Below are 22,786 nucleotides of genomic sequence, written 5' to 3'. Positions count from 1 at the left end.
TGGGTGTGTGTGGAAGGGGATTTGTGTGGGTTTGCTTGGGGGTGTGGCTATCTGGGTGGGGTGCAGGGGCAGGGGCAGGCATTACCTGTCTGGGGTGAGGTCTGGAATGGAACTGTGAGAGGGCTATCTGCGGTGGGGGGACATGGCAGATCCTTCTGTTACGTGCATCCCTATGGGACCCATGCGGGGGGCGCATGCCCCCAGATCTGTGCGCGGGGTGAGGGTTGGGTGCCACTGTAGCTGGGTCCAAGGGCAGCGCTGGGCTCTTCCCAGCAGGGGGGTTGGGCTGGAGCTGTGCTAGGGCTGGGTGGTGGGAGTGAGGGAGTACTGTGGGGTGGGCTACAGCCACCCCATGCCAGGAAGAGCCTGGCCATGGATATCTGGTGCCTCGAGTCAGGAGGGGCATGTACTGCCCCCCACACACACACACGTCAGTGCCCAGGAGGGGCCCCTGGCAGCTGATTCCGCTCACAGTAAAAGTGGCTGTGCCACTTCTGGAAGCGGCAGAGCTGCTTTTGCTGGTGGCCGTGCTCCCTGGCTGGTGCTCACAGGGGTGGCGCTGGTGTTCCCGCCTACCCGCTGGCTACACAGGGAGTGTGGCCTGACAAGGGGTGCACCAGCATTCTCAGCAGGTGCATGTGCACCTTCTACACATTGCCCTTGAGCCTGGCACTGCCCCAGGCCTCAGCCCGTAGTGGCAGCCTGACCTTACCCTACACAGAGCTACATCCTGCACCCTGCCCTGGATGCCCAGCCGCAGCCCCACTCCCTCCTTCACTTCTACACCTCCTACCCATAGCCCTTCCTTCCCCCCCACCAAAAGACTTACCAGCCAGACACCACTCTGCAAGCTGCTGATCTTTATTGGCAACATTATTGGCTACATCACCCAAAAAAAGCTGAATGCCAATAATGTAAATTTTCCTTTTGTCAGTGCCAATAATATATGGACTGATGTATTGGTGCACCTCTAATAGGGTCCTGCCTTTGAAGATTTAGAATGCTTCCACATGTGATGTGGATGTTTGGTTCCCCAGGACAACTAGTAGTGGCAGACTTTGCGCTGCCACTAGTTGTCCCTGGGGAATGCCGTGCCATGTGCACTTTGGCATGCTGCAAGTTACTCCCGGGGCGGGAGTACTTTGGCATGCTGCAAGTTACTCCTGGGGTGGTAGGGGGTGCTGGGGCCAGCATTGGACCAGGCCCAGCAGTCTTAACTTGGGGCCTCCTGGGGCTGCACCAGTGCAATTCTGCTGCACTGAGCTTGGCTGGCAGCCACAGTGTGGCTCTGTGCTGTTCAACTCTGCTTTTGCGCAACGTGTGCTGCCCATGAATGCGCCACTCAGTTTTTTTCTCCGCAGATATTTTGACCCCTGGATATCCAACTGAACGTGCTGTATGTGGCACCATAGGCATGTCTGCAGTGCCACATTGCATGGCTATGCTCATCTGAATGTGGCTTTAGGATGTTTATATGTGTACTTTGGGATTTGGGAAGGTGGGGTGAGCAGAGGGAAGTGCTTTAATTAGAGTGGCTCTGAGAACTGTTCTAATTAAAGCTCCTGGAGCTTCTCATGTATCAGTGTCCCTGCATTTCAAAATGGCAGCGTTGAATGAGCTTTGGGCCAAGCACCCCTGCTGCCATTTTGAAATGCGCACCTGCTAAGACATGAGGTGCGAGAGGCTATTAGAGCACAGTAATTGCCATGCTCTAGCAGACTTGATTTATCGAGTCTGCTTTGACACGCGTCAGAGCAGCCTCCCTGCTTGTGTATAATAGGCACCCTTAGAGGACAAGAGGCTTGCAGAGGATCACGAGGAATCTAGACTACTCCAGAAGTAAGATGTTTGTTTAAATTGAATAGTATCAAACCAATTTGAAGTGGATGAGTACTTAAAAACCTAAAACAAAACAAAGGTTTTTATAGGTTTATGTAATCACTATCAAGGCAGTAATATTTGATTCTTTTAATTTATGCATTTATACTATGTTTTGCCTTCAGGTAGCCACTTTTTTCCTAAACTGCCAGTCTAAAATGCACAGGAAAATCAGGCTCTGTTTTGTATAATGTTAACAAAATATGCAATAAGTATTTGAAATGCAGCTGGTTAAAATGAGCCTGCCACTCATTTCTATCTGGAAGGATTTCTTCCAGGCTTGTAGGTCAAACTATTCAGTGGTCTTGAAAATATTTAATTTATAATAAATGATTGTAATGCCACTTCTTTAATGGCTAACAGTGTGTGTAAGTTTACAAGTTTCTATCACAAGCAGGGAGGTGGGGAGAACTTAAGCACTTGGCTGAATTTGTGGTTCCCATGTTACTGGAAACATGATTGGTCATATCACCTGATTTGTGACTGATAACTCCAGGCATTATGTCACATGTTTCAGCAAATGAACATTTTTGGGGAAATTATGTAGGCTGTCTAGGGAAGTGGATGAAAGTTGCGCATCAAAATACGCTTTAGCTCTGGGTGGATGGCTGTTAACTGTGACAATGATATGACGCTGTTATTAAGCAGTTGAGCACCTGAGGACTTTTGCTAATACAAAAGACTTGTCAGTGCAGGTTTGGGGGCTGAGGTGGTGTGGGTGCTAAGGAATGTGGTTGACAGCCCAGAGATAGCAAGTGTGAAGCCATGGCAGCGAGTGGCCCTGTCAGATTCTAACACATCAGTGAATTCTGCTAAATACCTTGTCCCAAGGGCACGAAATAGGAAAGGAAGTGGTGGTTCTGGCAATTAATTGGTACTGAGGCTCAAGAGATCAGAGGCAGTAAAATATTTTTAAAATGCTTGAAGAACAACAAAAAATGTGGACTTATTTCTTTCAGACATTTGAACAAGAGAAATTTTCACTTCAGAGAGAAATTGAACTCAAGAACAGAATGTTGGAAAGTTTGAGTTTTGAATGTGACGCTCTTAAGCAGCAGCAAAATGTGCAGCTGGAGAAACAACGAGAACAATTGGAACGAACTCATGCACAAGAAATTGGTGACTTCAAGAACAAGGTTTGGTACTTAAGTGTTGCAGATGTATGTGTTAAATAATGGGGTTTTTTTCCAGGCATAGAGAGAGAGAAATAATTGCACACTTAACATTCAGGCAAACCAAATGAGCAGTTAAAGCATGCAGGCAAGTTTCTCCTGTTTTTCACTTCTATTTTCACTTGCATTTGGCTGGTTTGATTTCTGAAATAATATAGCTACCATTAGTTTTTCTGACCATTCATTTTAGATTTAAGCTTTCTAGTATTGTAGCAATAATAACTGGTAAATTAAATGGACAACAGGGTAAAACTGTAATTGCTGTGGAACCAAGTGATACTGTGCTTTCTGAGATAATGTGTGCATGTTATGCAATTAAATGAAGCTAGCTGTTCTTTAGTAATGTACAATTTTGTTTTATTGCAGGAGGAATTCATTGTTCACAGGAAAAAAACAAAACAACCTAGGTTTCTGATAGCTTAAGAATCAGTTTAAGAAATGACTTCAAGTTTGCTTCAAGACATGGAAAAAAACGAAAAAATGGCGGTGGTTTACTTTCAGCTCAGCACGTACCCGTGTTGAGCGTAGCATGTGCCCAGAAGAGGCATTGCGTTAGTCTGACCTGGCTTGCCCAACATCTTTATAGATCACATGCTTCAGTGGGGCTTTTTGAAGCTTTCATGTAGTAGCTGATTGAATCAACTTTAGATAAAAGCTCGAAAAAGCCCTGCTGAAGTGCCCTATCTATAGACACTGGGGAGTTAGGTCGAACTAATGTGCTTCGTCTTCCGGGAAAGTGCTGTTTTTTGGGGGGCTGTTTGTTCCCCCTCACGTGTCAGCGCCCTAAATGGCTAGGAGCTAAATAGTATTCCTAACTCTGCTGTCATCTATATTTAAATCATAAAAGCACTGTATAGTTGGAACTGATAGTTTGTTATAACTTGTTCAATCTTTTTTTAAGTTGGAGACTCTGAAGGCAGAACTAGATGAAACCCGATTAAGTGAGAAGCAACTAAGGCATAAAGTAGAACATCAGAAGGAGATAATAACTGCTAAAGTAGAAGAATTGCGTATGATGTCTGAACGTGTACATGAAACTATGTCTTCTGAAATGTTAAATCTTCAGATTGAATTAACAGAACTTGAAAACATGAAGGTAAGTGATTAATACTTGGAAATCAGCAGAAAATGGTATGAACAAGATTTAATTTTTGTCTTTTCAGTTTTCTGATTGATTTAACCAGTTTGAAGAAAACAGATCATTATGCCTTGCTCTTTGGACAGATTGGCTTGATGATAAAAGTCCTCTAACAAGCTAGCAATAATGGATGGGGTGCTTCTTGGTAGGTTAGGCTTTCACCTTTTAGTAACGACACACACACATAGTTAATATTACTCTAAAGAAGCAGTTTACTATGCCAGAGCTATTATTGGTGGATGGCAACGACTGATGTTGCTGGATCATACTGTATGTGTGAGAGGTCACCCAGACGTTTGACGCATATGCCTAGGCAGAAGTATGGAGGAGTGGAGGCTGCCCAGAACTTTCATCTCCCCTTTAGGTCATTGAGACAGAATCCAAAGGCCAGATGTTTGGTGCTTCCATGGCTGTAGTTTTTATAAGCATCAGGGAATCAAACCCTGTGTGGCAGACACAGATTCTACCACTGAACCACAGGGGACTCTAGAGCTACTATTGAGAAGCAGAAATACAGATACCAAAAAACTAATTGTTGGCTACCCTTTTATTTACGTTTTTTTTTTTCGGCCAGGCTAATCTTGAAGAAAAGGTGAATGAATTGCAATGCAATAAAGAAAAACTGGAACTTGCAAATAGCAACTTACGTAACCAGTTGGAACGTCTTCAAGGAGAAAAAGAAGACAGAGAAAAAGAAATAGTTTATTACTATAGTGCATTAGAGGTACTCTGCTTAAAGACTTACACCACTCAAATCCATATATGAATACCAGGAATCTTGGTTTTCTGTTTTAAAAATTACAAATTCTCTGATTTTAAAACCCCAACCCACATTTTGTGATGAAAATGAAAAGCCACAGTGTGTATGTGTGTGTGCATCCATTCATCCATCCCCCTGCTTTGTGGTGCTGAGCAGCCCTGACGTATTGGTGGCCTACCCGTGCCCTTGTCCCTACCCCCTAATTGTGCCCCTCACTCCCTGTCCTCCTGGAGGAGGCCCCCAGCTAGGGACCTGGGCCCGGCCCGGCCCAGCCCAGCCCAGCCAGCACGCAGCTTCCAGGCAAGGCTGTAGCTGCCAGGGGACCTCCTTGGCTTCCCTGTCATCCTGCTCACTCCAGACAGCAGGTAGGGCAGAGGGGGAGCTGCAGCTGGCCAGAGGGGCAGAGCCTGTAGCTGGGGCTAGTGGCAGCGCAGAGCCCGTGCCCAGGGGGCTGACAGGAGCACGGAGCTCGGGCGGGCAGGGTGTGGGTGTGGGAGGGAAGAGGGGTGTGGGGACCCCCCCACACATTCCCTGGCATGGCATATAGCCTCTGCTGCCAGCAGCTGCAGCAGATGGCAGGTGCACAGGATGCTTGTGGTCTTCTCAGGCACTGCTGCCTAGTGGTGCACGGCTCCAGCCAGCGCTGCATGTGATGGTGAGGAGTGCAGCTAGGCCAGCCTGCCTTGCATGAGACTCTCCACAGTACATATGCAGCTCCTAGCACTTGTGCCTCACTGGGGGAAGCCCTGCAGAATGGAGCTGGATGCCTTCCCTGCTTTCTTCTGTGCAGGCCCTGGGACTCTGTGCAGAAGTGGAGGGGAGCCCCGCTCCCTGCTTCCCAGAGGAGTCCTGAGATCTGCAAAGCAGGGAGATTGCTCCATTGTGTGAGACTTCCCCCGGTGGTGCCTGAGTGCTGGGAGTTGCACGTGCACTGCATGGAGCCCCTTGTGATACAGGTAGGCTGGCCTGTCTGTGCTTCTTGTCATGATGTGCAGCGCTGGCTGGAGCTGTGCACCACCATGCAACAGTGCCTGAGCAGGCCATGAGCACCCACCATGTTCTGTTGCTGCCATTGGCAGCAGGGGCTGTGCGCCATATGGGGTGTGTGTGTGGGGTGTCCCCACCCTCCTCCACACCACAAATGCCACCACACACCCACACCCTACCCCCACAACCCCCTACATGTACATACCCCCACACAGCCTATTTTACTTACCCACCCACCATACAAGAGTAAGACTTTTTTTGAGTTGTTATGCAATCGCCTCTATGTACACTACGCAAACACAAGTCATGACAAAAATGTTTTTTTGTAATTTAAAATATGTTATAGTAGTCATTTGACTTCTAATATATGATTTCTGGTTCTGAGATAGCAACCGTCTCCTCCCAAAAGCTGTACTTAAGGTGGGGTGGGTGCTCATTTCAGGATTCCCGTTCCATCTAGGTGCCCATTCCATCCAGGTGCTCATTTCAGGATTCCATTTGAAGAATTAAGGTTGCAGTCTGCTGTAGATAAAAAGTCATTTAAAATTCTACCGGTTTGTGCTAGGCAGTTAGAAAACTTTTTAAAGAGGGTAAAAGCTATTAGGTGTATTGTCTTTTTATTGGATACAACAAGCCATGTCCCTTCCCACTTCCCCTTCCCCCAAACAAAACAAAAACCCTACATGCGAGAAGTTGCCATCTATGTCATATGCCAGAAGTGTATGGTAAAAGCAGTTTCTGCTGGGTACTGAGCAAAAGCAGAACTAAAATCTGCACATGGCTTGTAGGGAGAACAGTGAACAGGCTCAGCTCCCTAGCTGTTACTACTCTCCCCTGCTTTTTTCTCCCTTTGAGAAGACAAGGTGCATATTTTATACCAGGGCATGTTGCATGCAAGAAAATATGATACTTAGAGACATTGCAGAAGGTGTTCTGAGCCTTATGAGGAGGGTTAATAAAGTAGGCTTCCATTTGTTTGTAGAGGTATCATTTCATAGTGAGGTCCTATCAATTGGGAATCCAAATAATTCTATGTTACAAACCTCTGGGATGGTATGGAGGGCATCTCCACTTCCAGTTAATGTTTTTTCTGCAATGCCTGGGTTATTTGTCTCCCCTGCCCCCCAACTGCTTCTTACCTTCTGTTAGGGTAAAATCTGCTTAAGAGGAGAAGTTGATTGCCGGGTATCTTCCCAACATCTTTCATTCAGCCTATCCTGGAAGCTTGATAAACTGCAATTTAACAAATGGAAAACTTTCTCCTAAAGCAAAAGTTAAATGAATTTGTCTTTAGCTGGCATAATTTACAAAGTTGGTCCCAATGCTAATTGATTGCAGGAGTTTTAGAAGAACTGTTTAGGGAGCTTGGTTCAGCCTAGGAGCTTCCAGTAAGAATATTAGAGGACCTTTTGAGTTGTATAAATGGGGGTGCTAGCTGATTCGTGATGAAAGAAGAGAGCAGGAGGGAAAGACCTAGGTTACTTTGTATTTATCGGATCTAGATCCCTCATTGCTGAATAGTCTTATGTTGGGATATTCCGTTAGAGCTGTTGAAAAATTCTGATAGGAGGTAAAAGTATGGAAATAATGGGGCAGCAATTTTCACAGTGCGTGAACCTGAGCACTTATCAGGTCACCAGTGTAAATTTTCATTATGGCTTTTGTTTAATGTCTCAGATAACCTTAATGTGTTGGGAAGAGAAGGAGACAAGTGGTTGGAATTAGGGCTTAAATATCGAGTATTGAAATAGTTTAAATAGACTAGTCTAAACAGTATGAATCCACGTTCCTTGTACAACAGCAGTCTAAATCCTGATATTGGCTAAATTGTATCCAGCATCACACAATAAATATCAACTGTCTGTGGCTGGAAATACATGCACAGTTAAGCACTGCGCTAAAGAATAATACGCAAGTTCAAGGTGTGGAAAATAGGTCCTATGGTACTGTCTTTTACTTTCGTACTTTAGCTCTTTCTATATAAACTGACACATGGTGACTACTGTTCTTCTGGTTATAATGTAGAAAGCTCATGAAGTTAACCAGGACCTTCAAGTTCAGCTGGATCATGCACTGCAGGATTCCTTGGACCCTACTAGTAAGGGCAATTCTCTGTTTGCTGAGGTAATAATTCTTTATGTCATTATTAAATGCAGGTTGTATTCATTGACGAGAACAAGAAATACTTGTACTTGCACTTTAAGTATCGTGTTCCTGAAGAATTAAGTATGATTCTTCTTTATCAAAAATAACTATTCCACTGTGTGAGGGGAGTGATCAGTACACCTTGGTTTTAATTGCTTTATTTTTGGCATAGAAAATGAGGTGGGGGAAGTTTAATGTTGCATGGAATTTATGGTAGACTATTTTCCCCACCTCCTCCCCCCCTAACATGGGTGGTATCTTAAGCTATATCAGTATTGTGAGTCAGGTGGTAAGGAATATTATGTAGTTGGCTGTCTCTGTGTATTCTGTTTGGAGATTTAAGTAGTTCTGTGTTACAAATCTGGGATGGGGTGGAAGGTATATGGACTTGGTATATAAGTGGTTCAGGTAATGGAGGTCAGATTTCAATTGGACACCTAGTTCTGGTTCTAATTTTGACTCTTTCCTGTAAACCAGTTTTAGTTAAGGGACTTCATATAGATAGGGACCTACCAAATTCATGATTGTGGATTTTCATGGAAACCATGAGATTTGGGCAGGCTCCATGAAAAATATTGGGCTCTGAAAAATGGCAGGCTTGCTGCAAAACAAAACCATAAAAAACTTAACTGCAAGCAGAGAAAGGGGTGCAGTCTTGGAGTAGGTGGGAGCTGGGTGGGGGATGGGGGAGTGGTGGTAGGGAGGCTGCACAGGCAGCTGGACCATGGTTGTGGGCTGGCTGGGGCAGGTAGTTGGAAGCCTGAAAGCAGTTGTACTGGGATCCACGGAGCCCCAGCACTTATTGCATGCTGGCATGTGCCACTGACTATAAGCCATGCTGGGGCTTGGACCCTATGCAGCTTCTTGAAGTCTTCCAGCTGCCTGCCACAGCTTGCCCCGGAGCCATGGTCCAGTTTGCGGATGGCATGAAATTGTGGCAATTTGCAGGGAAGGGTGGGACTGTCAGGGTTCCTTGGCCAATTGAAGGGCAGGGGGGACACTACACTCAGCACAAAAACATGGTGGCCATTCCCAGGATTTGCCCGTGAAATTGGCTGGCCGCCGCCTCTAGTCTGGTAAATTTCCACATAAAGATATCGAAATTGGCAAAGTGTACATTAGGCAAATCCAGGTTGGTTCAAGAAACTTACAGCGTTAGCTTTTCATGCTATATTAAAGGTAAAATCTCCGCTGAAGATTTAAAAAGAATGCCAGTATACATTCTGAGTTAGACATCTTTTGAGGTTTATGAACCGAAGCTTCCTTTTGTTAAAAATGCCATGCTTCCAGAACGTCATTGGTAATTTGCTATTGGTTAGCTAAAATTTTGAAAATTGGCTTTTGGAGTAACAATTTTTTTACAATCATTAGATATTTCTTTTGTAGGTGGAGGACCGTAGAGCAGAAATGGAACGGCAACTCATCAGTTTTAAAGTGAAATACCAGTCTCTACACAAGCAGCATGCATTCACTAGAGGTGAATTGCAAAGAATGAAGGTATGGCCATAATTATATTTTGTAATTGGAAGGGCAGTAGCTGGAGATGGATCAAATACAACATGAACAATGATGATGGATGTTATAAGAATTTGAGCAGCAGTAAAGGATGTGAGTGTGTGAGCAACCTCTTGCAAATAAACAAGGGTTTGACTTAAATGCCAGCTACTCTGATTGCTCAGTTGCAAACTCATATTTCACTGTAGATGAAAGTGAACCCATGGCAGTTTAGATCTGTGTAAATATAAGTTAATATAATGCTACTGAGCATGCGTATGTTTTTCTTCTTGGCTAGTAAACTGTAACTCAGTTTTCTTGCTGCAGCGTCATTTAGAGGTTACACTATTAAATAGATGTATATTGCTGACCACTTAAGCGTAATGTTATGTTGGCTCTTAATGTACTTTAGTTTAATTTAATGAATTCGTTACATCTTAAGGTAGAGGATTCGATCTGTCACTTCAACTTTTATGTAGTAAAGGGTTTCTTGGATGGTGCAGGCCAGAAAGCAAGCTATAAAATAAAATTTAAAATTTTCTTTTCTATTTTGGTAAATGTTACTTGAAAATGATGGCAAAAGTAAATGTGCTAATAGACTTGAACTGACATTTAAATGGTCTCTGCTTTGTTAAAGTAACATTGAAAATCTGTTTAATGCTACTTCTACATTTAATAAAAATGTGCTTGATAACCATATGTTTAAAGTGTAGTGAACATTGCATGAGGTCTTAATCAATAGGACCTGTCTCTAGGAAGAAGACTGCATAAGCATCTACTTTGATCTGCTGACTGCATTAGGTTTTTGCCTCTAGTGGCAAGCAGTTTTAATACACAAGGTTCCTTCTGATATCAAGTTATATTCTACACTTGGTTTTTAGTTTTTCTTAAGTGCAATCTATGTAATTGTTAATGGAGTTGTCTCAGAGCAGAATTTACTAGGTGATGCACAAAAAAACTGGTATATGAAAGGCCAAGTTGAGTTGGACCAGTTAACAGTTATGAAAAGGCCTTGTTACTTAAATCGTTATCCCTTATCAGAAGAGTAAGATAAGTATCCAGTGCCGATCGATTCCAGAGTAATTTAAAGAACTGTAGACACTGGAATATGCTTAGCTAGTGCTGTAGTGCCTTAAATTCCCTTTTTAACTAAGAATTCTCAGACTGGCTTTACTTTGTGTTTCTGCTTGATATTTTAGCTACAGATGGTTACGCTGCTACAGATAAAAGGTTCTCAAGCAGAAATTGAGCAGCTGGAACGTTTGCAATCCATGTTAGAACAAAAGAATGGTGAAATAGAAAATCTTATAATGAAAGTGAGACAACTGGAGAAATTCAGGGTATGTAAGTAGCAAATTGAACTGATAAACTCCTTGGGGAAGCTGATGACTAAAATACAGGGAGAGGCTTCTGGTGTGGAACTAATCTCTACTAATGATCTCAAGGAGTGGCGTCAGTTTGTTTCAGATAATAGTACTCTTTTTATATGGGGTTGGTGGACACTTCACTAGTCTGAAGAGTCAAACAGTGGTGCTGTTCTTGAAATACATTAATGAAGCGTTCTGATACTGTACCTCAGTGGAGACTAACCTTTTTGGCAGGCGAAGAGCAAAGTAAGCCCTTCACCCTGTCAACATGTCACTCTGACCCCCCCTTCCCTTACTAAATAATTTGCCCTGCTTTGTTTCCTGCCCTTTACTGCCTGGTCAATCTTCTGCTTTGTTCCCTGCCTTGTATTCTCTTCACAGGGATCTGCTGTGTTGCCTGCCTCATGTTGGTTCTGCCCCAAAAATAGATACCGCATAGAATTTACTCTTGTTGTAAAGCAATTTTCTGGCCCTCAAATAACTTACTGGATTGTCAGAATCTTCTCTAATATTAGTTTAAAAATAGAAAATGGGTGTTGTCAGTGATGTATATGAAAATTGTTTCTTTGCTTCACAGTATTACATGTTATAGGAACATTTTCCTTGACCAGTCCCAGCACAGCACTGGGACTTTGTTAAGGTTCCTTGTGTACATTGCCCCTTGCTTTCTGTAGATATGGCCTGCATTTGGCTTTAGCTGACTGTTAGACCTGATTCTGCCTAGCAAGTAATTAATAGTACTCCAAGTCTCTTGATTTTTCTCACTGTTTACTTTTTCATTAGTCTTTTTCCCCTGCACAAACTACCAACAGTCATGTTTTTGGTTACTTCCAGGTAACCGATTAGCATCAGGCCTAATGATTACCGTCGGACCCCATTAGAAACATTCACAGCCCATTTAATGGTTACTTCATTAGAGAGATACCAATAAAGTAACCATTAACCAATCTATGAATGGGCAGACGGCAGCAGGGCAGAGCCCCTGCTCCCAGTGCTTCTGCACCCACATCCTGTGCCCCCCCTCCCTAAGTAACGTGCCTCCTGCCCTGGCTGAGCAGTTTGTCTCAGTCTACCCCACCCCCATCCCAATAGACTTAGCAGCTGGAGGCAGCTGTGTCCAGCGTGGTACGGGCTGCTGCCTGTTTAGTCTATGACCAAATCGCTGATACGGCCGAAGCTTTTCCGAATGGATTCGGAGCTCTTAATTGGGCTCCCGATTTGATTTGGATTTGGAGATTTGGTCTCTGAATTGGACCAAATCTATACTGAATTGAATCGGCTACTGAAACTTCGCACAGCCCTATTTGCTTTTTAACTCCAGGTCCATATTTGTACTGGGATAACAGAACTTGAGGAATCAAGTATTTCAGTATGTTAAAAAGAAACAGTAGGTCTTCCCTTTCAATTTCTCATATTGTGTAAAATACTTTAAAACAAGTTCCATCTATGGCTCATGGCATATTACCCATTAAATAGTTTTCATTATATATAGATGGCAGCTTTACTCGAGGGAAGGTAAAAAGCATGAGTAGAGAGAGGTACTTGGTCTCTAAGGTGTCACCCTACCCTGCCCTGCCTTCTACCTGACTTCAGACTAATGGAGCCAACTAGTATAGACATGTGTAACATTTTGTAGGTGGTGAAATAGAAGCTGTGCTTCATCATACATGAGGAATCAGCCTAAAGAACAATAAAAATTGCCACTAAAAATGCATGCCATGTGGGATGGACTTCAGCAACTCACTGGCAAAGGAAGCACAAGATCCTTTTAGCTGTATATTTCCTAAAGCTCTTTAGGAAATCTAGATGTCCAATTTCCATTAAAATTTAAATTGGCCCCCAAATCAATTTGAGATCCAATATTTGGAAAAGGTTTCTAAGAACTCAGTGAAACATAACATTGCATCAGGCTGGACTAAGTAATCCTTGTTGCTTGAAAACATTCACAAGTCATGCCTTTGACTTGCTGAAAGTAAAACATGGCCTTTTTTGTAAGGCTTTAGGTATGATGAAGAGGCTGCAAAGTAACTTTAGAGTAAGATTTGAAGCAGTAAAGTGTGTGTCCTGAAGATCAGGTGGCAGTTGGATTCAGAGCTGCTTTTTCTTCCTGAAAGCTGGCCCTTTAGGGCCAGGATCAGTTGTTCACTTCTGCATCCCATTGTTTTGAAGACCAATAACAAAGCTGTATGATCAGCAAGGAGGCTTCTTTTCTTAATTTTGTAGAAAAATGTATTGATTTCATGCTTGGAAATTCTTGAAAATTTTGAATGTTAAAATTGGAACTAAAGTAAAACTCTACAACTGCATTTGCATTGGTTGACTTTTTTTTGCTCTTTCCTTGTATCAGACAGAGGAATTTAGATCCAGTAGTAGTTCAAAAGGTGGAGAATTTGAGGATGGCTGTTACATAGATTTACTTCAAATGAAGCTTGAGAACTCAAAGTAAGTATGTGGTGGGGGTGCGAAGCCTAGAAATTAGTGTTTGGCTATAATTTTGTTGTAGAATTAGTTTTCGGTTTTCTTAGTTGTTTGTGTGTGGTGTTCCATTTTTGGTGTAGGTGTCCTGAGTGTCTATCTGGGGCTGTGTCCACCACGTTTGGTGTCCGTGTGTGCTTGTGTGAAAAATGCAAAAAAAAGAGCAGCCCAGCCTACCACTAAGTTTCTTTCAGACCACAGCTAATAAATAAAGCTCTTCTATACCTGCATCTTTATGCCTCCATTTCTTTCTTAACTGTAATTGTATGCACAATAATGTTAGCTGAAGATCTTTAAGGTCTGCTCACAAACTCTTCAATAGCCTTAACTCTCTGTCTCTTTCTCAATCTCCCCTCCCTCCTCTTCTCCCCTTCCCTCTGTCTCTTACCTTGTTGCATTCTCTCCTCTCTTTTTTGGTCCCATTCCCTCTTTCCCAGGGATGTTAATGGCTTAAGTCTATTGGCTCTTGTGAGGTAGCAGTTTCAATACATGTTAGACAAATTGGTAGGACTGGACCAAAATAAATCTCATGAAGTTCAATAAGGACAAGTACAGTCCTGCACTTGGAACAAAACAATCCCATGCACTGGTATGACTGGAGTCTGACTGGTTAAACAGCAATTCTGCAGAAAGACCCAGAGGTTACATTGCACAATAAGCTGAATATGAACGAATCGTGTGCCCATGTTGTGAAGGTGGCTAACAGCATGCTGGGCTGCATTAGCAGGAGTGTTGCCAGTACATCAAGGGAAGTGATTCTTCCCCTCTATTCAGCACTGGTGAGGCTACATCTGGAGTATTGTGTCCAGTTTTGGGTCCCCCACTACAGAAAGGATGTGGACAAATATGAGAAAGTTGAGTGAAGGGCAATAAAAATGGTTAGAGGGGTGGGGAATGTGACTTCTGAGCAGAGGCTGAGGAACCTGGGCTTATTTAGTTTGGAGAAGAGAAGACTAAGAGGAGATTTAGTAACAACTTTCAATTACCTGAAGGGTGGTTTCAAAGAGGATGGAGCTAGACTGTTCTCAGTGGTGGTAGATGACAGAACTAAAGAGTAATGGTCTCCAGCTGCAGCAAGTGAAGTTTAGGTTAGATATGAGGAAACACCTTCTCACTAGGAGGGTAGTAAAGCACTGGAACAGGTTACTCAGGGAGGTTGTAGAATCTCCATCCTTGAAGGTTTTAAAGACTGACTAGACAAAGCCTCAGCTGGGATGATCTAGTTGGGATGGTCCTGCTTTGAGCAGTGGGTTGGACTAAATTACCTCCTGAGGTTCCTTCCTACTCTTACTTTCTGTGATGCTCACGTGAGATGGTTTCTAACAGGTTTATCTCTGATGTTAATAGCAAGTGCTTTCCCAAAACAAAGAACGATTAGGATGGGCCATGTGCAAAAGGCAGGATGTATGGAGCTACTGAACTCCAGGCTGGACAAACCCGGGGAAGTCCAGTTTTGGTTCAGGAGAGCATCCGTTAGATGCATCAACTTTCTCTTCAAAAATTGGGGTGGCTTTAGTTTTTCTTAGGACAGTTTAAACCTTGCTCTTCAGAAATGGAAAATGTGCTCGTCTTGGAAGAGCAAGCATTGATGCCCAGTGATAATTAATGGCAAGCCATTTAAGCTGGGTCAGACTCCAAAGAGCCCTGTTCAGATACTTCACTGTCTGAACTGGTACCATCTTAAGAATGAAAGCTAACTTCTTTTTGTATTGAAGCTAGAATATCTAATTACCATCATTATGAATATTTCCCCCAGTCACTGTGGGAATAGTCTGTTTGTACCAATCACTGTATTGGTATATACGCTAAGTGTATTGGCCCTGTACTTTTTTTTTCCTCTGACAGTTTTGCTTTCCCTGTGAAACCAAAGAAGTATTCAGTACAAAGCAGTCTACAAGTATGAGAAGCTAGTAGCCTCAGCTGTTAACAAAGCTAAATATTTTTTCCACAGTACTGGTGCTTTTTACCTTACAGCTATTGAAGTTTCCCCAAGGTCAGGGTCTTCTAGAATCACCACACCATTTTCAAGTCTAACAGTGCCCTTTTTAGACTTAAAATGCTCTTCTGTTTTTTAAGCTCTTCTCACAAGAGGGACAGCACCCTACTTAATCTCCAGTGTACCTTTTTATGGATATGTATCTGCAGTAACACAGAGCTTGATTTCTGTCTTGGTGTAATGGGCATAAAAGAGTAGGCATAAGTTCTGGTACACCTCCTTGTCTCCCACCTCCATCCATTCAGTGTTGCTGAATGTAGGTACCTTGGAGTCCTTGGCATCTTCACTAATATGCCATATCCCTTAAGTCAGGGGTACTACCTCCCTTACTCCATGCTAGAAGTGTCTGCCTTAAGCATAATCTGAGCCTCATGCAATTTTTTTTAATGGAATACAGCTAATGTGGCTGATTGGCAATAATGAAGGAAGTTGTCTTGCCTGTGAAAGACAACTGTGACCTAGATGTGGGATGGGGGAGGACTTTGGAGATGTGTTGAGCCAAATACCTGAAGATATTGGCTGAAGAGGCACAAGGTTCCTTACAAATATTCAGAAACCACCCATGCCTCTACTTTGGCACATCTTGTTAATGAGGCTGTTATGGGCCATATTAATTATTTATGGCAAACTCCTTGTACAATTTACCTTTACCACTTAAAAATAGGGGAGGGGGAGAAGTAGTACTAACTATTTTCTATTGAAGCAATGTCTACACGGGTCCTAACTACCTGGTTGTAGTTATAGTGACTAAGCAGGCTATGGACAGAGGTAGCTTTAATTGATATAAAACTTGGGGGAGCTTGTCTCTCAGGAGAATGTGGCAGCTATAATGTGCTTGTTACCCATGTGCTCCTGTAGCAATAAAAGTCATAAAAATTGACCCTGAGTGAAATAGGATTAACTTTGCACTGGTTCTGTTATAACTGTATTGCTACAGGCACTTGCAGAGATGACACTTATGTCCTGACAGCTGATATCAATCTTACAATATCTATACAGAGGTTTGTGTGGGATTATTTTAGGTTGGTCCGTATCCCCAGATGCAAACAACGGGTGAGGATCTCTTTCCTCACTTGGATTAGAAATATTACTCTACAATTTAGAATGGGGGGGGTTAGTAAACTACGAGATGTAATTTGACTTAGTTAAAATTTAAATTCTCAACACTGACAGGGCAGAGCTGATGTCCTTCATTCCAAGGAGGCAGTTAGGTTATGTCTATGCAGGTTAAGTGAGCATCATGCAGAGGTACTTCAAGCTTAGCTGTGTTTATGGTTTCTGAATGTAGTCAATCCAATTACATTATCAGCCCAGGCAAAGTGCTGTTCTGAGCCATGTCAGTGTTGCAGTATTGCAGTTGTATTATTTCCATTTTCAACATATGGAGTTAGATGTGCGTGCATCTTTGCATGGCACTACCCTGAACCTTACAAATTCTGAATTGCTAGGATATCTCTAGGCCAGAGCTATCAAACATGGCCTGAAGGCCAGATGTGGCTCATGGAGCTCCTCTGTCTGGCTTGGCAGGCAGTTGGAAGTTATAGGGTACACTGAGTAGCCTGTTGCATAATTTGGAACTTTTGGCTCCAGTGGGCCTGGGATTGAAGTGAGGGTTTATATAGCCCCAGTCGCCCTCTGGTGGTTTGCCTGTTGCCACCACTAGTGGCTCTTTCTCCTTGGCTGTTGATTCTGGCGCCCTACACTGGAGCTACCACTGCCATGTGCCCCATTTTGGAACATGGATGTTCCAGCCTGGGGCATGGGGCATAAGGTGAGTTTGACACCCCTGTTCTAGCCACTTCTAAATGTTAACTGCATAATGACCTGTGATAGTGTCTCTCAGTTGCCAGGATGTCCTTATAAATTTCTGCAATCTGAGATTTATGCAAGTGTCCATGAAAGATCTTCTCTTTCAGGGCCCAGATACTGACTGTATGATTCTTTTTCTTTTTCTTTTTCTCTTTCTTTTTCTTTTTGATATTTGGCTGACTACCTTCTGACTGACTTCAGACTAATACAGCTAACTACCTGTACCTCAAGCTACCCAATTGCTAGTATGTCTCCTTAACTAGCTAATTAAAAAGTTCTGAATGCTGCTTTGTGTGTAATGAAGATGAATTGCTGCAGGAAGAGAAGGAGGAGGCTGTGTACATGAGCTGCAGGATATCCTGCACCTAACAAGTAAAATGCTCCATCCATATTTATGTTAATCTACAAAAATCTAGCAAAAACTAGTTTGGCAACTGAGAAAAGATGACTTACTTTTAGTCCCTTGGGCCCTGTTCAAGAAAAAGGATAGCGGCCTTCTGTTTCTGGTTTAAAAGGCTGAAAACTGCTGGCTTAGGGCACTCCTTCAAAACCTTTTTTGATTTTTGCTCCCTGGTTGAGAACCACTTTTGTGCATCTTGCCTCACTAGTTCTCAACCATAGTGTTGCCTAACACTTCTGCCTGTTTTAGGGTTATCTGGCAACCCTAAAGCAGGCAGAAGCAGAGGCATAAATGAGTTTTGTTCCCTGGGCAACACTTAACCCTATCCCCTCTGCCCAGGGCCACAGGGGTGTTGAGAAGAAGTGTGGTTTTACTTGCTCCTGGGGTCCTTGTACTTCGCTCCTCTGACAGATACTACAAGAGGCTGCTTCAGCCTACCCTTCTGGGAAAAGCGAAGGGCTGTGGCTGGAGTGCAAGATCTTTCCACAGCCTTTTGTGGTCTGACACTGCATACTTCTCCCAGAAACAGAAGCATGGGATAATCCCACCTGCCCAGCATGCCTCTGTATTTTGTGTGGGGTTGGACCATGAAGGGCTGTGAAGAGTGCATGCTAAAATTGCAGCTGGTTCCCGTTCAGCTGTGCAAGAGTCATGCAGGATAGTTATACTAATTCAAAATAAAAAGAAAATTGGAGGTACCTAAAATTACAATCGACTCTTCAGATCTGTAATCCATCTTTGTTTTTACAGAACAGCATTTTACTGAAGAAACTCAGCTTTGGGTTGGGTTTATAGCAGGAATCTGCCCCTGAGTTCTCAACATTTTAGCTCAAATGATGTACTTCCAGTCCATACTTAGGAAACAACTCAAGTGTTTCCTAGATTTTGGTGGCCAAGTTAAGTAATTTTGTCCATACACAAGTCCATGTTAAGGGAATTTTCAAAGCATCATTTTACTACAGACTTAAATCAGTTCTTAAATATCTGCTAATTTCAAGTAGTCTGCATTATGTTAATAATTTATTGGATTCTATCAGGACTTTTTACTATCCAAGATCTGTGGTCATGTGTAAAAACAGTCTAAATTCTTTTTACGTAACTTTATGAAAGGCTTAATTACTGTATGTGTGTGATGTTGTTTCTTCCCCATCCCTGTTCCCACTCCAGTAAGGAGACAGAAACTTTAAGAAATGAACTATCATTGCAAAGGATGAAAGCTTTGTATGAGAGCCAGAGAGTTTTGGAGGTAGAAAGGAAACTTTTTACACATGAGAGGCATTTGCAGATATGCCAGAGTGAGAACATGAACTTGCGTGTTTTGCTGGATGAGCTGAAAATGAAGTATGAACCTGAAGGTAAATATCTCTGATAACTAAGACTGAATAGAATAGATAAATATGTGATCATCAATTCTTGCCATGGCAAAAAGCTTCATTCAGTCAGTTCAAGAGACATCTTTGTCCTGATCGTAAACATACTGCTTGGTAATTATGTTTAAAATCTCCCTTTAACATAGACCATGAATTGCTGGGACAAGAACGTTATCTAAAATCATTATTACAATGATGAATATATTCAATTTAATTTCACTAGATCATGAGGCAGGCAGAAATAAGCTCGGCTTGGGGGAAAAGCGGCTTCTCCCCCTCAGCACTTCCCAGCACTTCCTGCAAGAACCTCACGGAAGCTGTGCTGGGCTGCCCTGCACTCTCACTGTTGCCTCCAGGCTGCCCTGTGGGGCAGCACAGAGGAGCTACAGGGCAGCCCAGTGCAGGTTCTCCGCAGCTGCTGCAGGAAGTGCTGGGCAGTGCTGAGGGGGAGAATCTGCTTTTCCACCATGCTGAGCACACTTCTGCCTCACTGGCACTGCTGTTGCTGCTGCTGTCCAGCATGAGCAGGCGAGTCTGCAGCAGGCATAGGGCGGGGATCGGGTGTGTGCAGTTCCCCACCAGTACTGCAGGACTGGGACCAGCAGCTGCCTACAAAGGCAGTCCAGCATGAAGCCGTCCTAGCCCCACTGTGTGCCCAAGGCACAGTACTGAATTTTTCCCTTCTCCCAAAATGAGACAAGGAACGAAGAATGGTAAAAGATCAAAACTCTAATACAGGGGTGGGCAAAATACAGTGCAGGGCACACTGGGGCTATGTGCTACTGGTGGCGGTGGGGAAGTGCCAACGGCTGCTTGGGCTCCAAGCTGTTACGGGGCAGGGGCAGGTGCTGAGTGAGGAGTGTGCAGGGACTCCCATGCACATCTCAGCATACCTACAAACCCTACAACCACACCATCCCTCACGCCCCACAAAAAACGAAGCCCCACACAGTCTCTCACAGGTCTCTGGGGAGAGAGCCCTGGCTCACTACTACCTGCACACACCCCACCACACACATGCACACACACCCCCAGCCACCCTCCCCCTCCACACATCCCACAAACCCCATGCCCACCCACATGTTCCCTGCACCCATGTCCACCCATACTCCCACACTGTCCCGCACAGCCCTCCATACTCCTCCACACCCTCCCGCAATATACCAGAGTAAGGCTCCATTTTGAGCTATTATGCAATCACATTTATATACTTGATGCAAACACACACACACACATCAAGGCAAAAAAAATCTTATTAAAATAAAATTAAAATGTTATTGTTTGATTTTTTTAATATATAATTTGTGGTTTTTTCCCTGGTTCTAAGATGGCAAACCCCCTTCCCAAAAGGAGTACTTCTGGGGCAAGGGCAGGGACTTCTGGTGACAAAGGTCAGGGGCTAAGGGGTGGGACTTCCGGCACCAAGATGGCAGCCAGGGTGTGGGGTACCTTTCAAGAAGCAGGGCTATCCCTGCAGTCCTCCACAGCTTGTCAAAATGCTTAAAGCAGTCCTCCACCTGAAATAATTGCCTGCCCCTGATTTTAGAAGTATCAATGCCCAAAAGATTGATTGATAAAATTAAACATCTTCCTAACTTGGAAATTTCGCATTTCCACATCACCTAAAAGGGAAGAGGTGACTTTAGCCCCAGTAGCTGAAGACAGTAACTCCATCTTGATTATCTTGCAACCAGAACAATACTGTAAAAATAATAGGTAGATTCTTAATGAAAAATCTGGGAAAATGCAAGGTTGTGAGGAAAGGAAAAGGATCTCAGGAGATATAAGTGCCCTTAGACAAGATTTTATGGAAAAGAACCAATTTCTGAGGTACTGGCTAGAGCTCTACCTTTTTATTTTCTTGTCATCAAGACAGTGAACCAAGAAGCCAGTGAAGGATGAAAAATTGATGGGGTGTTTTGCAGTTCAGTATGTTCTCTTAAAAGTCTAGGCATAACTTGGAAGAACTGATATTGTCTGCAATAAAAAAACAAAAAAAGTCACAAATGAGAAGCCTGTTGTCTCTTAAATACTAAAAAAAACCTATTTAGTTAGTTTGTATAAATACATGAGTAAGTTGGTAGTTGAACTCAGCCTAAGTGTATTCTTTTTGCATGCAAATACAAGTATATTTCTTTCTTTTCTAGAGCTAGTAAAAGTCCCAAAAAGTGTAACAAGGAGAGAGAAGATACCAGTAGGCACAACTTGTGAATATTTAGATGGTAAAAATGCTTCAGTAAAGGAAAATGCTCTCATTCAGTCTTCAAGTAAGGAAGAAACAAAATTAAGTGCCAAGAACTCTGAACAAAGTAGTGGTTTTGTGAAGAAGTATCCCGTTGAGGCAGAACCAGTGAATATAGTTCTTCTTCCAGCAGCACAAGTAACTGTACATGAAAAGGAAAGGAAGAGTGTTAAAATCAGAGATGACCATTGCGATACCAAAACTGCAAATGAAAGAGATGGAAATAATTCTCTTACTTCAGCATCTTCCAGGTCAGTGTCATCTTGTGTGTATGCTCGAGGCAGTCAGCACAGACCTGCATCTATTTTCTTTCGCTGCATGAACTATGCTATCCACTTCTTTATCTATCTTCTCAGTGTTGCATGCAGTGTTATTTCGCAGTTTCAGCTGCCTACATTCAACTTCTCAAAGTTGTTTAGAAGGATGAAAATGATGGCTAATGAAAAAGATGCTTAGAATCATGGAACTGCATCTGCACTACTTAAATTTCCACATCACCTAAAATAAATGAAAGGTATAAATAACATGCTAATCATAATAGCTCAAATTCATTTTTTTCTCAATGTTTTTTGTCATTCATTCAGTTTGAGACTGCCATACAAAGTAAAGTTTCCCTACGTAAGGAATTTATCTAGAATAGCTGTTTTGCTTCAGATTTTCACTAATTTAATTCCAGATAGCTTCCATATGTAGAAAAGCGCTAAGGCTGTTTTTTGTGAGAAAGAACTGGAGGAGTAGCTTAAAATATATTCTTAATTTAGCATTGGGATTAATAAAACCTGTATCTTAAAAAAAGAAAGAAAAAGAAAAAGAAAACTATTATCTTTCAAATGTATTTTTAAGATTTTTGGTAACATCTTTTTTGGAACATGTAATAACATTCAATGCTGCATTTCAAATGTGTGCATCACATTTTGAAAAACAAACTGAATTTACTGAACCAAGATGGAACTATCACCTCCTAAGTGAAAATGCAAGTTATGTGAGAGAGGGTCAAATAAATAACTTAATATTCTAAATAGCTCTAACTTTTGCCTGGATAAATAGAACGCCTTTTTCTCTCCCTCACCTGCTGATGTTTGGTCTGTCCATTTTCTTGTCGCAGGAGTATGCATATGTTAAATATTTAGAAAACACTTAAGGCCCAGATATATTGACATGACACTATGATATGTTTGCTGAATAAATCAAGTAAAACAGAAAACCACTTACAGCTATTTACAGGTTTTCAGGTCTGTTTCTGCACATTGTAGAGGTTAACTGTCTTACAGTTTCATGAAGGCAATTCTAATATTAAACATCCAGAGAGAAGGGATGGAACAATGTTTTGCAAAAGCCAGTGAATTTGTTTTGGAAAGTTTTTTGCTTTGAGGTATTCATCCAACCTATCATGGATGAAAAAAATTCTCCTAAAGCTTCACTTGGCCACTTTTTCCAAGCCACCTAGTAATATAGTTATTGGCTTTATGTTAACAGCTAGTAGAAAATAATACTAGTTGCATATATGATGATAATAATAATATAATAAGACTAATAATCATACTAATACTAAT

At 42.6% G+C, this 22,786-nt stretch overlaps 1 protein-coding gene across 2 annotated transcripts in view; it reads left to right on the top strand.

Moving 5' to 3' along the window:
- Positions 1-22,786, top strand: part of SPDL1 (spindle apparatus coiled-coil protein 1) — a 43,225-nt gene that overhangs the window by 8,001 nt on the left and 12,438 nt on the right. Inside the window, exons 3-11 of one of the 2 annotated variants that reach the window (XM_019534857.1) lie at positions 2,838-3,014; positions 3,952-4,146; positions 4,763-4,912; positions 7,961-8,059; positions 9,467-9,577; positions 10,774-10,914; positions 13,289-13,383; positions 18,789-18,976; positions 21,367-21,484. In XM_019534857.1, coding sequence (XP_019390402.1) covers positions 2,838-3,014; positions 3,952-4,146; positions 4,763-4,912; positions 7,961-8,059; positions 9,467-9,577; positions 10,774-10,914; positions 13,289-13,383; positions 18,789-18,976; positions 21,367-21,484 — 1,274 coding nt within the window. Of the gene's footprint in view, positions 1-2,837; positions 3,015-3,951; positions 4,147-4,762; positions 4,913-7,960; positions 8,060-9,466; positions 9,578-10,773; positions 10,915-13,288; positions 13,384-18,788; positions 18,977-21,138; positions 21,485-22,786 lie in introns of both variants that reach the window. The other variant, XM_019534856.1, reaches the window with a different exon arrangement.

This window comes from Crocodylus porosus, unplaced genomic scaffold (assembly GCF_001723895.1).
Source record: "Crocodylus porosus isolate Cpor-Errol unplaced genomic scaffold, CroPor_comp1, whole genome shotgun sequence".
NCBI lineage: Eukaryota > Metazoa > Chordata > Crocodylia > Crocodylidae > Crocodylus > Crocodylus porosus.
The sequence above is the reverse complement of the archived record's forward strand: the minus strand, read 5'-3'. Positions and strand labels throughout refer to the sequence as shown.